At 38.2% G+C, this 15,282-nt stretch overlaps 1 protein-coding gene and 1 non-coding gene across 2 annotated transcripts; one reads left to right on the top strand and one right to left on the bottom strand.

Annotated features, from left to right (window-relative positions):
* Positions 1–12,221: 12,221 nt before the first annotated feature.
* LOC141595064 (uncharacterized) lies at positions 12,222–13,843 on the bottom strand. The gene is made up of 2 exons (XM_074415036.1): positions 13,178–13,843; positions 12,222–13,124 (listed from the first exon to the last, which is right to left on the bottom strand). Exons 1-2 carry the CDS (start codon positions 13,841–13,843, stop codon positions 12,222–12,224), a joined length of 1,569 nt encoding a protein of 522 aa, XP_074271137.1.
* Positions 13,656–13,762, top strand: LOC141598043 (small nucleolar RNA R71). Its single transcript, XR_012523246.1, has one exon. It is a non-coding gene; the product is annotated as a small nucleolar RNA R71 (small nucleolar RNA).
* Positions 13,844–15,282: the final 1,439 nt, after the last annotated feature.

Genomic DNA, 15,282 nt, shown 5'->3' with positions numbered 1-15,282 from the left:
CTGAAATATAGGATGTAGTAAAAGGGACAAAAGGCTATTTTTGGCTTTGTGGAGCTCATGGGTAAAATGAATAAAGGGAAAACCTCTACCACATGTGTCAACTAACCACAAACCGAATGCATACAGGTATTAAGCAGATTAAGTTCATATTTATACAAATTAATGTAACATGTCTCATAAGGAGTAACTACTCACATTCCTAAATAAACTGGTCATGGATGTCACCAGTTATAGGCTCTAAACCTCAGAATATATAAGTAGTTTGCCATAATTCTAAGTCAAGTTTCAAGTTCAGCAAGAAATGTAACGAAAACTCGTAGACTATGCAAATGATTCTACTAATAACATGTCAATTAGCAAGGCTTAGGCATAAAACAGCTGAAAATGCAATGTCATCATTGAAATACTACCGTTCCGAATCGACCTATATGCTAAAATAAACGTGCATTTTATTTTGAATTTTTTAATTTTTTTAAATTTTTTTGAATTTTCTGTATATATATATATATGAAATGAAATAAACAATGCAAAACTGAAATGCAATAAACATGAAACAGAAATGCAATAAAACATGTGAATGCGACGCAAAACCATTCCCCAAACCAAATCACACAATGTCCCCATTGTGCAAAATCATATAATGAAATAAAAGGGAAATGGGATTTTGCGATAAATTAATTAAATAAAAACATGAAGGAGGACTCGGAAACTCACAAGACTTTAAGCGCAGAAGGAAACCTCCCCAAACCAGCGTGAGCTAGGAGGTTTCAGTAGCTAGCAGTGCTACCATAGGCACCTGAAAAGACAAACAAAAGATACCGCGCGTAAATCTGAGAAAACAATTTATTAGACGCAAAATTATGTGCAAGATAAAGAAACGGAAGAAAACAGAAATGAGTCGGAAAATAAAGTGGAGAAAAGACTCCCTAAACTCCGCAAATCGATCAAACAAAGCAGGGGAATGATCGAGAACAGGTACAGCAGCAAACATGGTCGATCGACCACATCACCCAGTCGATCGACCAGAGTGAACAGAAACAGAAGCTCCTGGAATCGCAGCTCAGTCGATCGACCATAGGAGGCAGTCGATCGACTGGAAAACCTGCTGTAAGTTCTGATTTTCTTCGAATTAGCTCAATAAATTGAGCTAATTTGGTCTATAAACTTGCAAATACACATAATAACGTGCCCAAAATTGGGCAAAACCCAAAGTAACAGTCTAAAGTATAGCTAATTATTAGATCACATAAAAACAAATAAAGCTAAATGTTCCAAAACCAAATTAAACAAAATGTTTCAAACTCTGGGTTGCCTCCCGGTAGCGCTAGATTAGACGGTCCCAGCTCGACCCATTTTTCGATCATCAAAAAGCACAAATCACTGGCCCACTACTAGGCTTCTGACTGAACGTAGTGGCTTCAGCAAATGTCAAATCTACTCCCGGCCTCCACAACAAGGCAACGGAAGAACAACAACGTCTCGTAGCATCCGGATCCCAATCTTTCACCTCACCGCACAGCTTCTTCTTAGACGACATATCCTCATCAAGACCTCCTCCTGGATCATATATCCGAGCAGTTCCAGACTTTGAGCTAGGAATACCCAACTCACCTCCGGGGTCTTTGAACTTGTCAAGACCTGTAGAAAGAGAAACAAAGCGATGTTCCTCCAATTTGTCCCCAAACTGGGCGGAGGCGTCAATTCTACAGCAGCAAATGGTTCAACAGAAGGAGTAAGAAGGTATACATAATCGACTAAAGGAGTGGAATTACCTCTAATCGGATAGGAATGGTCTTCATTTACCTTCTCATCGTCATCCGGAATAGGCGTTGGTGACGATTTAACAATTCCCGAGGATGCAGGGGTCGATCGAACAGCGTCACTACTCGATCGAGTAGTTTCCTCCTCCAGCATAACTGGTCGATCGACCACTGGTTCCAGTCGATCGACCGCTCTCCCTTCTGCAATGTCAATCGTTCGACCACACAAATCTGCTTGATCGAATTCTTCATGTTGCACAGCATTGAAGTCTTCAATTGACGCTTCATCTTCCTCCAAATCACCATCCTCCGAGTCATACATATCATCATTTTGCTCGGCAGCTACTTGAGCCAAGAGAAGCTCAAGTCTTTTGAAAGAAGCTTCTCTCTGTTCAGCCTCTTCTTGCATTTGAAGTTTAAGCATCTCCACCATAGACTTCAATTCCGCACTCTCTTTAGAAGGAAGAGGATCTTGCTGAGGCGAAGCAAAGGAATATGAAGGCTCTTGAAAGCCTTGCTGATGGTACGGATGTGGTAGCACATAAAACTGAGCTCTTGAATAATGAAAAGCATAGACTTGGTCATTATCTGCTAGGCACATAACAGAATCATGCCCCTCAGCGCCACATCTCCCACAAATCTCCACCTGCTGCTCCCAAGAATGGAACATGAGTGGACTCTCTGAAAGTTGCAAATAAACAACACTAAAGAAGAAGATAAGAACTGCCTCAAGGTACTCAGTCTTCCCTTGAGGCGAAAAACAGACTAAAATGAAAAACAACTAAAACTAGCGCTGCCTCCTCGGCAACGGCGCCAAAATTTGATACCCATCGTAAGGTGTCAAAAATAATATTTATAATTCCAACTACAACTATAGATAGTGGTAGCAGGGTCGAACCACAGAGAGGCGAATGCAATTATTAGTTGTCTAATTCTAGTCTAAGGTAACAAATGTGAGGGGGATTTGATTTGAGTTGGTCTATTACTAAAGGCAATAAAAATAAAGAGATGGATAAAAACAAATATTAAAAAGGGTGCTAAGATGGCCGGTTCACTATAGTTTCGGCGGCAGTACACTAGGTAGGTCTAAAACAATCACGTGAGACGGGAAAATAAGAAGTCCTCTCGGTCCATTCTTAACAGGTAGCATCTTTCGATCTCGCTACAGGTCCCTAACATCACTAATTCTAACTTTCGTCCTGAAAAGTGACTTAAATGCCTAAATTAACTTATCTTTCGATCTCATTAATCTAGTCGTCTTAATTAGGTAGGCTATTTCCCTCCCCTATCTTTCGATCTTATTGGGTCGGTCAATTCCTAAGCATTCAACTTGTCGCGTGCACTCGATTCGTCAAATATAGCAATTAAATTAATTAAAACGAAAGAAATTCTCACGTGGCCAGTCGATCGACCAGGTAGGCCGGTCGATCGATCATGGCACGATCTAGGTCTTCCTAATTCTAATGCCGCCTAACCTACAGATCCCCTACATCCTAGCACAACAGGTTTAGCTACTCATGACCATTACGAAAACAACAGTAAGATTAACAAGTAAAACTATTGATTGCATGATTGAATTGATTAAACAAGCAAATAACATAAAACGATAATTTCGGCTTCGGGAAACTACTCTAGCAATTCTATACTACGAATGAAATAAAGCAATAAAACTGAAATTAATAGAACAGAAGCAATACCGGTAGAAAGCAGGAATTGCAGAGAAAGGATCAAAGCCGAATGCAAAGATAAATTTTATTGAATGATTAAGAAATATAATGCTAAACTTTATAAGCAACCCTAATTATTCCCCTAAAAACTGATGATTATTCTGAAAACATAGGTTACGTTATATAGGAATATCACACAACTCTTATTCCTAAACCTAAGAATACATTGGGCTTTCTAATTCTCGATCTTTTAATTTGCGCATCAGCTCGCGTGGTGGTCGATCGACCACTAAGGCCAGTCGATCGACCAAAGGTGTTGTACAGAATTGCATTCTGACGATTCCTGCAGCGCGCACCGATCTTAAAACAGCTGCCATTTCTTCGTTACTTGGTCAAATCAGGCGTTCTATGCGGCGTTGGAAAGCTAAGAGGATACGTTTTCACCTCCAATTGCAATCACTCGATTATATGCTCTAGAACTCGAGATATAGCTATATGAATAAGGCTGCAATGTCGAGAAGCATTCTGACAGTCTATAGACCATGTAGGTCAGTCTATATACTGCTGTAGCTGGTAATTCGCTTCTGAAGCTCTCGTAAATTTGTCTTTCAGGCCTCGAAACGCGCACCAAGTTCATCTCTGGAGTCACTACTCCATGTCAAATGCAATGCTAAGTACTTAGGGATTGATTCGGCTCGATTTCCGCCGGATTCTTCACATTTCTGCAATATTATACAAAAACACGAAAGTAGACGGAAATAGGGAAAATAGTAGCATAAACTACATATATGAGCTCTGAAATGCGTGTAAAATAGGGTGTAAAACATCATATAAATGACACGCATCAGTAAGAATGACGATTTCTTCCCTTTTCTAATTATGTTTGCATGCATAAGATCAAGATTTAATTTTATGACTAAATTAAATATCACATATATGAATGTGTAAACTAATGAGATATAGATTTCTAACAGTATTGGCGTGTTTATTGAAGAAGACACGCCATATGTAATGGCGGGTTCTATTTGTTTCCAGTAAAGCAGCTACTGGACTTGGATTGGAAATTTGGACTGATGAAACACGCCATATGTAATGGCGTGTTTAGTTCAGAAGACACGCCATTAGTAATGACGTGTTTTGTTTGTTTCCCTTAATCAGCTACTGCCTTTGGTTGGAATTATAGACTGATGAAACGCGCCATATCTATTGGCGTGTTTTGAAATGTAAACACGCCATTATGTATGGCGTGTTTAAACCCCACACTGGCTCGTAAAAACCGAGCCTACGTGGATACCATTTCGATAATTATTTTCAAAACCGACCCAAAACGACAAATATTTTATTTTTGAGCATTATTTCAAAAACGGACTCTTGTTTCCACAACTATTAGTGAGAATGGTCACATATTGAGTAGAATTGTTGACATGGGTTAGAGTATTTGCTTATGGTTATAAGATGATTAACTTTCTTAAAAATGTAACATGGATACAATGTATGTTAAAATAAAGAGAATTCGTATATTTGGACAATGTGTAATTTGTGACCATTTTGAACTTCAATGTTATATAACTGAAATTGCCACATATCTTTTGTCTCTTTAAGTGTAATTTGTGGCCGTTTTCACCTTGTTCGTGTTCATTTAATAAACAAGGAGAAATTATACAAATTTGAATGTTACATATTGAATTAATTTGTGTTGATTAAAAATTATAATAAACTGGAATCATTGTTAGGGATTATGTGAACATGTGGGTTAGTTTAATATTTGTAGTATTCCTTTATAGATTTGACATAATGTTAAAATATTTGACATAATGTTAATGACTGTAATCAATATGTGACCATTTATAAAAACTTTATGGTTACCATTCTTTGATTGCGATGTTGTATATTGTGTGTAGATCCGTCTCCAAAATTGGATGACAACATAGAGAAATATTAAGGCGGTCTCCCTTATGCACAACACCATAACGCTGGAGCTGAGAGGAGTGGCTGATGGTGCTGACGAGGCTGAAGGATCAAGAAATGGAAGTAAGATCACGGTTATTGGTGGTGAAGGTGGCTAGTCGCAGGAATCATTTGTGTTGTTTTTAAATTTATGACTCGTGTTTGATGCTTTGAGACTTTATCTTGGACCTGTTCTCATCTTTGTTATTTTAGACAATTGTTCACACAATTTGCCAATATGTAACTGAAGAAACCCAATTTGATTAAGCTAGTGTTGATGATGCCTTAAGACAAATTAATCTCATTGTTATTTAATTGTGTGCCTCTTAAGTTTAACCATGTAGCATGAAGCTCCAATTGTCAATTCAAGGTTATCAAGAATGTCATCATGAAGATCAAAGATGAAGATTGTCATTAGTTCTAAAGTCATGTGTTGTAAGAAGGTCCTTAACACGAATTTACGTTTAGGTGCAAAAACAACAGTTCAGTCAACAGTTAATTAAGGCTCGTCTTTGAAAGAAATATTTCAAAAATATTTGAATCTTTGTTAAAATGCTTTCAATGTTCACAAATGATTTCTGGAAATATTTAGAAATCTTTTAAAGAATATAGAGCTTTCAATGACTTGCTAAGGAGTTTGCTTGCACAATAAGACACTTTCTATAAATGGGTTGTTTGCTTTTACATTTATGGAAATGTTTATGATTCCCATAAACACAACCATTTATGCTTGTTTCTTGATGAAAAACCCAACCTATTTTTGTGTGCGTGCACAATCTTATTTCTTGCAATCTTAGGCACCGATTTCTTGAGGAAGAATACTCAGGTTCTTGGAGAGAAATTCGGTTGACTTGTGCATGTTGCCCAAGCAAACTACTTACATTATTTTAATCACTTGTGCTTATGAGTGTAAGATATTTTAATGTGTAAAGTATACTACTTGGACATTATAAATAGCTTGCTTAATTCATTTTTACAAGTGTGCAACAAACGAGTTTTAAACTGAAAAAGACTTAAACTTTCAATCGAGTAAATTAACTTTGCAAAACCGTTTATCATTTCAAAATCTTTGAATCATTTTGCAAGTTTGTTTATTTATCTTTTGAGTCTTTTATCGAGTTTGTTGTTGCACCTAGTCGTTTTAGTCGTGTTCAAGGATCTCGTGTTTTGTACTTAAACTTTATCTCCTCCGTTCAATTGAGTGAACAACATTGAGATAAGTGGAGTCTTGTAACAACCGGGTAGAACCGAGCAAAGTCTTAGGATAGAGTTATCCTTACGCATGAAGTCTTAGAAGCGGAGTAGCTTTTGAGCAACGGAGTCTTTCGGCAGAGTAGCCCAAAGCAAAAGTCTTGGAAGCGGAGTAGCTTTTAACCATTAGCAACTGGAGTAGGTTGGGGAGTTGTTTTATTATTCGGGGTTGTCTTAGTTTGTATGAGTTTACTTCTGAGACGTTTAATAAAATAGCGATGGACGTAGGTTGCGGAGTAGTGACCGAACCAGTTTTAAAAACATCGTTAGTCGTGTCTATTTCGTTTTATTTCCGCTGCACACTTTACTCACGTTTTTATCTACAGAATCAACTGTTGAGTACACTGTAACTTATGCTTGCTGAATCGTTGTTGAATACTTCTAATTCTCTAGTTCTAAGTATCGACTTCTCCTTTCATCTAAGCATTGTTTAAAGTGTTTAAGAGTTTTAAAATAAGCTTTCATTAAGCTTAAATTTTAAATAGACACTTAATTCACCCCTTCCCCCTCTTAGGTGCTCTCGCCCGTGACTCTTCAATTGATATCAGAGCCTTGTGCTCTTGATAGCTGGTTAATTACCAGAGAGTTGATCCTATAGTCATGGACGAGAAACATACTAAGTACCTTATCTTTAAAGAGGATAACTACTCCTGGTGGAAGCACCATATGGAACACTACATCAAAAGTACGGATTATGAGTGTTGGGTCATTATTCAAAACGGTCCCCTTGCTATAACGGTTACTGACTCTGATGGGAATAGTGCCGTGAAAAGTGAGGAAAGTTATGTCGAGGCTGACTATCATAAAGTCGAGAAAAATTCTAAAGCCATGTCCATTCTTCAATATGGCATCGGTGAACAAGATATCAATCGCATCTCCGGATGTACCTCGGCTAAAGAGATTTGGGACACCTTAAACCTTGAATATGAAGGAACGTCTCAAGTCAAGAAGCATCGTATTGACCTTCTCATGCAACAATATGAGATGTTCAATATGATGAAAGATGAGTCAATCAATGGTCTTTCTTCTCGCTTTTCTAGTATTGTCAATGAACTTAAGGGTCTAGGTAGAGAGTTTGATTCCGAGGATATAGTCCGAAAGATCCTTCGTAGCCTAAGTGATAAATGGAAACCGAAGGTGACGGCTATTGAGGAGGCTAAAGATCTATCCAAATTGTCCCTCAATGAGCTAATAGGTTCACTCATGGCACACGAGTTAAGTCTCGCAAAGCGCTCGGGTGAAAGTTCCAAAGCTAGAGGTTTCGCTCTCAAATCAACCTCAAGTGATGAGGAAGATAATGGAAATGACGAACAAGCCATGTACTCACGTAACATGGCGGATATGATCAATAGTCACAATCCTAAGAAGTCAACAATACTAATAAAAAACGTTTTCAAAAGAAGAGTCTTATTCCACGGTGGCTTGTTTCAAATGTGGTGAGAAATGTCACCTTATCAAAGATTGCCTCAAATGGAATGAGTTCAAATCTAGAGAAAAACGAGATTTTGCAAAGAAATATTTTAAGCATAAAGTCATGTCTGCAATATGGGGTGTATCTGATTCCGATAAGGATGAAGTCTTTGAGGAAGAATTAGATGCCAAAGTTTGCATGACAACTCGTCTTGATCTTGACGGGCCCAAGTCTTCAAAGAAAGAATCCGTACTCTGCCTTATGGCTCACTCCGACGACTCCAGCGATGACTCCGACACCGAGGTAATTAATCTCAAGAACAAGGTGAGAACTCTTTCTAAAGAAAAGATTTGTTTGATTTTTGATGATGTACTTGACAAGAGTCTAGCTAAAAATGATAAATTCTATGACTTGCAAACTCAAAGTGAGGAAATTGCTTAAGAAAATATTGGTCTTAGAGAGTGTCTAGAGGAGATAAAAGAAAGTAACTTCATTCCATCACTCAGAAAAGAAATAAAGAAATTGAAGAAATAAAACCTTGTTCTCGCGAATATTGCTAGTTCGTCAAAATCAACAGTTGCCTCAACTGTTGCTTCTGATGTTGAAAAAGAAAACGAGTCTTTAATTATTCAAGTTGATATTTTGATTAAAGAACGAGACTCACTGCTAGTTGACCTTACCTCGTGTCGACATGATAATAAGCAACTTGAACAAATTGCTATGTTGCTTAGTGATGAATGTAGTCATGCTAAATCCGCTTTCGACAAAATAGGCAAACTAAATCTTGACCATCTTGCTAAAATTGAAACATTGACCAAAAAGTTGCATGATGCTAAAGCGTTTACAGGAAATGGGAAGGTAGCCAAAACATTTTAGACTCCCTCATAAATCAGTCCCAAAAATCTGAAGAGAAAGCTGGACTTGGTTTGAAATGTGATTGATGAATGTAACTTCCGAAACCAGGAACCAAGCAGGACTGATTTTCGAAGGAGAAAATATACAGGCCTTCCTGAGTATATTGTTTGCAAATTTTGTGGTAAAACTGGTCATGATTTTAATGGTTGTCCTAACAGACTAAACGATTTAAATAAGAACATCAAGGTTGCTAAAAAGGAGTGGGTTCGCAAAGATTTAATTAACAATGCAACTCACAAAAAGGGATCCAAATTCGTTTGGATTCCTAAACTAACCTCTTGATTTCTTATAGGCATTAGTGAGAGGCAGCAGTAATTGGTACTTGGACAGTGGATGTTCACGTCATATGACGGGAAGTCGAAACCAATTTCTCTCATTAGAAGCCTATAATGGTGGTACCGTGACGTTTGGTGACAATAAGAAAGGTGAAATTATTGCAATCGGGAAGGTTGGTAAGTCATCGTCACAATGTGTCGACAAAGTGTTGCTTGTCAAAGGTTTGAAACATAATCTCCTTAGCATATCTCAATTGTGTGATAATGGTAATATCGTTGAATTTTGTGCTAGTGAATGTCGTGTCTTAGATGGTAATACAAGGGAAGTTGTTCTAGAAGAAAAACGTGTTAAAGATGTTTACTTGACTAATATTTTTCCATTGTCTAGTCGTACTATGTCTTGCATGAGTGCTTTGAAAAAGAATGACCCATGGCTTTGGCATAAGAGATTAGGTCACGTAAATGCTAGAACATTAAACACCCTTAAGAGACTTGACTTAGTCGACGACATTCCTAACATAAAATTTGACTTCAATAGTTTGTGTGATGATTGTGCTAAGGGGAAGCAAGTAAGAAGCTCCTTTAAATCCAAAAAGTTCGTTAGTACATCCAAACCTCTTGAGTTACTTCATATTGATCTATGTGGTCCAATGCGTGTTAGAAATTGTTGACGATTTTTCACGATTTGTTTGGGTTCTCTACTTGAGTTCTAAAGAAGTATTTGATGAATTTTTAATTTCGTTGAAAAAGGTCCAAAACAAGTTTGATAAAAAGCTCATATCTTTGAGATCCGACCATGGAACCGAATTTGAAAATTTCTCATTTATTACTTATTGTGATGAGCATGGTATTAGCCATAACTTTTCCGTGCGTGCTACACCTCAACAAAACGGGGTTGTAGAGCGTATGAACCGTACACTTGAAAACATGGCTAGGACTATGCTCATTAGTAGTAAGTTGCCAAAGAATTATTGGGCCGAAGCCGTCAACACATCATGTCACATTTATAATCGTGTTATGATCCGAAAACTGCTTAACAAAACACCCTACGAGTTGCTTAAAGGAAGAAAGCCTAATTTATCCTATTTGAAATGCTTTGGAAGCAAATGTTTTGTTCACAACAATGGAAAGGATAATTTGGGTAAATTCGATGCTCGTAGTGATGAGGCCGTATTTGTCGGTTATTCGGATTGTAGCAAGGCTTATAAAGTGTATATAAAACGAACCATGAAAATGTAAGAAAGTGTGCATGTCATATTTGATGAGTCTAGTCTTTTTCATTCAAATACACAGGAAGAGGATGATGAAGATGATGAGGACTATGAGCTTGGAATGATCTGGCATGACATGGATGATGTACACGAGGAGAACGCACAAGAGGAGCAGAATCAACAGTCGGATCAACTGTTGATTGAAGGAAATGGCCAAGAGACAGGGGGAACAGAACCACTTGAACCACAAAATGAGGCTACGACAACCAGGGGGAATGAGGATACATTTGAACAAAATGAACAAACAGAAATAAACCCTCAAACACAAAATGAACCAGAACCAACAGTTTAGTTAACTGTTGAGTCAGAACCCCAAGAAGCCTCACCATCCTTAATCGTACCAAAGAAGTGGAAACACCAAAAATCTCACCCCCTTTCTAACTTGACCAGTGACTTGAATTCGGGAAGGAAAACAAGATCATACCTCAATGATTTCCTTGCATCTCGTGCGTTCCTCTCAGAAATTGAACCGACAAACATCACCATGGCACTTGAAGATCGTGATGGAAATGCAAGAGGAACTTAATCAATTCAAAAGGAATGAGGTATGGCATCTTGTCCCTAGACCTACTGGTTGTACCGTGATTGGTACCAAATGGGTCTTTTGCAATAAGCTAGATGATTCGGGCAATATCGTAAGGAATAACGCTAGACTAGTGGTGCAAGGATTTAAACAACAAGAAGGCATTGATTATAATGAAATCTTCGCACCAGTAGCTAGGCTTGAAGCCATACATATGCTCATAGCTTTTGCAGCTCACAAAGGCATCAAACTCTTTCAAATGGATGTCAAAACGGCTTTTCTAAATGGTTATTTAGAAGAAGAGGTCTTTGTGGAGCAACCACCGGGTTTTATGAACAATGAATTTCCAAACCATGTTTTTAAATTGGACAAGGCGCTTTATGGTTTAAAACAGGCTCCAAGAGCTTGGTATGATCGCTTTTCAAAATTTGTTTTGGAAAATGGTTTTGTGCGTGGATCAGTTGATAGGACATTGTTCATAAAGTCACAGTTTGGTGAACTGTTGATTGTACAGATTTATGTCGATGACATAATATTTGGTGCAACGAATGAACTCCTTTATTTGTACTTTTCGGAAATAATGAAATCTGAGTTTGAAATGAGTATGATGGGAGAACTAGGGTTTTTTCTTGGGCTTCAAATTAAGCAAACTCAAGATGGTGTGATGATTCATCAACAAAAGTAAATAAAGGAGATGCTATGTAAGTTCGGTATGACTAATTCTAAACCTTTCTCTACACCTATGGTTTCGTCCACAAAGCTTAACAAAGATGAGAATGGTAAGAAAGTTGATGAAACGATGTATCGAGGTATGATCGGTTCATTACATTATATGACCGCTAGTCGACCAGATATTTTATATAGTGTATGTCTATGTGTTCGTTTCCAAGCTAGTCCTAGAAAATCGCATTAGTCCTTGAGTGTTGTATTGGGTTCTTTGAAATGTTAATGGCACTAGTATTATCACATAAAATTGGAGTTGAATCAAAGATAATACCACAGTCCCTTAGTTGTTGTCGAACCCAAAGAACTTGCGCGCAACACAATGCGGCACTTACGTACTCGCTTTCAGCGGTGGAAAGAGCAACGGTGTTTTGCTTCTTAGACGCCCATGAGATCAAACACGGACCTAAGAAAGTAGCCATCCCGGATGTACTCTTTCGATCAACAATGCTTCCGGCATAATCTGCATCCGAGTATCCTAAAAGCTCAAAAGGATAATGTGAGGGATACCAAAGATACAAATTAGACGTTCCAACCAAGTACCTAAGAATTCGTTTGCCATTTGGACAGTCATATTGGTGCATTTAAACTCAGTCAAACCTATCATTTTAGCTAAAGATAAAGGTAAAACACTGACACTGGCACCCAAATCACATAAAGCATTATCTATAGTATGGGTGCCAATGGAACATGGGATAGAAAAACTACCTGGGTCAGCTAACTTAGGTGGAGATTTGTTTTGTAGGAGTGCACTACACTCCTCTGTAAAAGCAATAGTCTCCACCTCATCAAAACTTCTCTTACGAGTCAAAATTTCTTTCATGAATTTAGCATAAGAAGGTACCTGAGTAATGAGTTCTGTGAATGGAATGGATACCTGGAGATTCTTGACTAGCTTGATGAACTTCCCAAATTGTTGCTCAAGTTTGGTATGCAGCTGTCGGGTTGGAAATAGGAGCTTGATCACAATTGGTGGCTCAGCAGCTTTCTTCACTTTATCAGCATTTGACTTCTTAGCAGTACTAGAAGTCGAATCATCAGCAATAGGTAATGAATCAGCAATCTTGTCATTGACATTCGATTCTTCAATAACCAAGTCAGCATCATCTTTAGGCATCTCCGGTCTGTCATAAGTAAAATCCCTCCTTGGGTTGGTAGCATTAACCGTCTCATGTGGTTTATCTAGCTGAGAAGGCAAGGCACCCGACTGCCTACTTGAATTTTGGCTTGATAATTTAGCAACTTGATTGTCCAAAATTTTATTGTGATCCAACAATTGATTAATTAGAGCCTCCTGCTTCTGTGAAGCCGCCATTTGTTGTTGTAACATGGCTTTAATGTCCGACATATCATTGTTTGAAGCTTGAGGAGGAGGTTGCACCTGTTGAAACTGTTGTTAAGGCGGCCTATTAAAGTTCTCTTGTGGTTGATTACCACGATTCTAAGGAATGACATACGCATTGGCGGCGGCGGGGTAGGATTTTGCACATTGTTGAAATTGGAGTACGGGCTACCTTGCTTCAAAGACTGATAGGCATGAACTTGTTCTATAGTACTCATACATCCAGCTGCAACATGACCATTAGTACCACATCTCTCACAAGGGACCTCTTGTTGAACCAAAGCTTGGACTTTCTGTTGTTTACCCAAATATTGGGTAGTCTTTAACTCTGCAATTTGTGCAGTCAATGCCTCTAACTGAGCTACAACGACGCCATATGAACTACCCCCTCTTGTAGTACCTCTGGGGTTACCATACTCAGTAGTGTGAGTAGCTATCTCGTCGATCAATTTCCAAGCATTGGCATCAGTAGTGTTGTTTTGAAACCTCCCATTGGCAGAAGAATCAAGTAAGGCTCTATGGTCGTCATACAACCCATTATAAAACTGATTGCATAGAAACCAGATCTGGAAACCATGATGGGGAACAGAGCGGACTAGTCTCTTGAAGCGAACCCATGCCTCATTGAGGTCTTTAGTGGGGCCCTGTTTAAAACTCGTGATTTGGCTTCTAAGAGCATTTGTCTTCTGTGATGTAAAATACCTCTTGTAAAATGCAAGAGCGAGTGTATTCCAGTCACTAATAGCATTTGCTTCCATGTCCAAATCATGCAACCACTCTGAAGCACCATCTCACAGAGAAAAGGGAATAAAACTTGTTTTAATTGATCATGCATTACTCCGACAGTCAAAGGAATTGAGCAACAGTATGTAACGCATTTCTTCATATGTTTGGCAGAATCTTCAGTAGCTCCTCCTCTAAACATAGTCCGCTCTACCAGGTTAATATAGGACAGACGAATTTCAAAGGTACCATCATCGGTGGTTGGCAACTTGAATCCCTTAGGAATGGATGCAAGGTGGGCTCTGAATGGCTTGCTAATGTAGCCATGATTGTATTAGGGGCATAAGTAGACGTGTCTTCCTCTAAAGACTAATTTTCTGTAATAAAAGCGGCGTAAGCTGAATCAAGCGTACTCAAGTCTTCTGCTTGATATATCTCCTTCCAAAAGTTTCGTCTAGCACAGAGAGTCCTCTTTATTTCTGAATCAAACGGTATGAGCTCAGACCTAAGACACCTGGGCATATACAAAACTAGCACTGAAAGGTGAGAAACGGCCTCAAGAAACACAGGTTCCTTGAGACAAGAGACAAACTAAAATAAAACAAATAGAAAAAATGTGTCGCCTCCCTGGCAACGGCGCCAAAATTTGATGAGGTTGTCGCAACCTATCAAAAATAACCCAAAGGTCTCTAACTAATATAGCTAGGAAAAGTTAGGGTGGAATCCACGGGGAGGCTCTTACCATTCTACTTCTCAAATTAAATCTGTCTAAGTAACCAAAAGGGGTTTGTTTGATTTGTGTTCTAAACTAAAGCAAAATAATAAAAGGTTTAAAGAGAGAAATTAAGTCGAGAAAAATATAAGAGAAATGAGCTAGGACATCGGTTCACCATGGATTATTACGGGTTATATATAGGGTCAAAGGTCAGTCTCAATTACCGGTCCATAGGGCAGTGAAAGGGTCCTCTCGGCCCGCTATTCGCCCTAGAATGCTTCTAGCGGGCTCTCACAACTTACAAGGGCACTCTAAAGTTTGTGACATGTATAACCCTTACCAGACTTTCGATCTTGGGTCGGGGTTTACCAACTTAATTAATCAGTTACGTCGACTTAACCAATTAATCACAATTAAATGTCACAATTAACAACATAGACCAAATATATCGACTAATCGAATTACCCAATTAATACTAACTCAATCCATGGCTCCTCTAAATCCTAGCAAAAGGGGATTTAGCTACTCATAATGAAATTTGCAATAATAATTGAATAAGACGATAAAGGGAAAGAATTCATAATTAAATTAATTGAGAAATAATATAACATAAATTAAAACTAATAATAATAGCAAGAGAAATAGATGAGATTAACAAGGAAGAGTAAAAGGGAAAATAGGAATTAAAATTACCAATTGCGATCCAAGTATGAGCAATAGAGAAGAAGGGATAAATTAATTCTAGATCTAAAGTCTTAG

The sequence above is a fragment of the Silene latifolia genome, chromosome 8 (genome assembly GCF_048544455.1).
Source record: "Silene latifolia isolate original U9 population chromosome 8, ASM4854445v1, whole genome shotgun sequence".
In the NCBI taxonomy this organism is placed as follows: Eukaryota; Viridiplantae; Streptophyta; class Magnoliopsida; order Caryophyllales; family Caryophyllaceae; genus Silene; species Silene latifolia.
Note: the sequence above shows the minus strand (reverse complement) of the source record. Positions and strands in the feature narration are given on the sequence as shown.

Bases quoted from the DNA above. Each gene is read 5' to 3' on its own strand.
- LOC141595064 (XM_074415036.1), bottom strand. From the start codon at position 13,843: ATGGAAGCAAATGCTATTAGTGACTGGAATACACTCGCTCTTGCATTT. The intron at 13,125-13,177 runs GTAATCAACCAC...CAGTTTCAACAG, and splicing joins TGTCATTCCTTAGAATCGTG to GTGCAACCTCCTCCTCAAGC.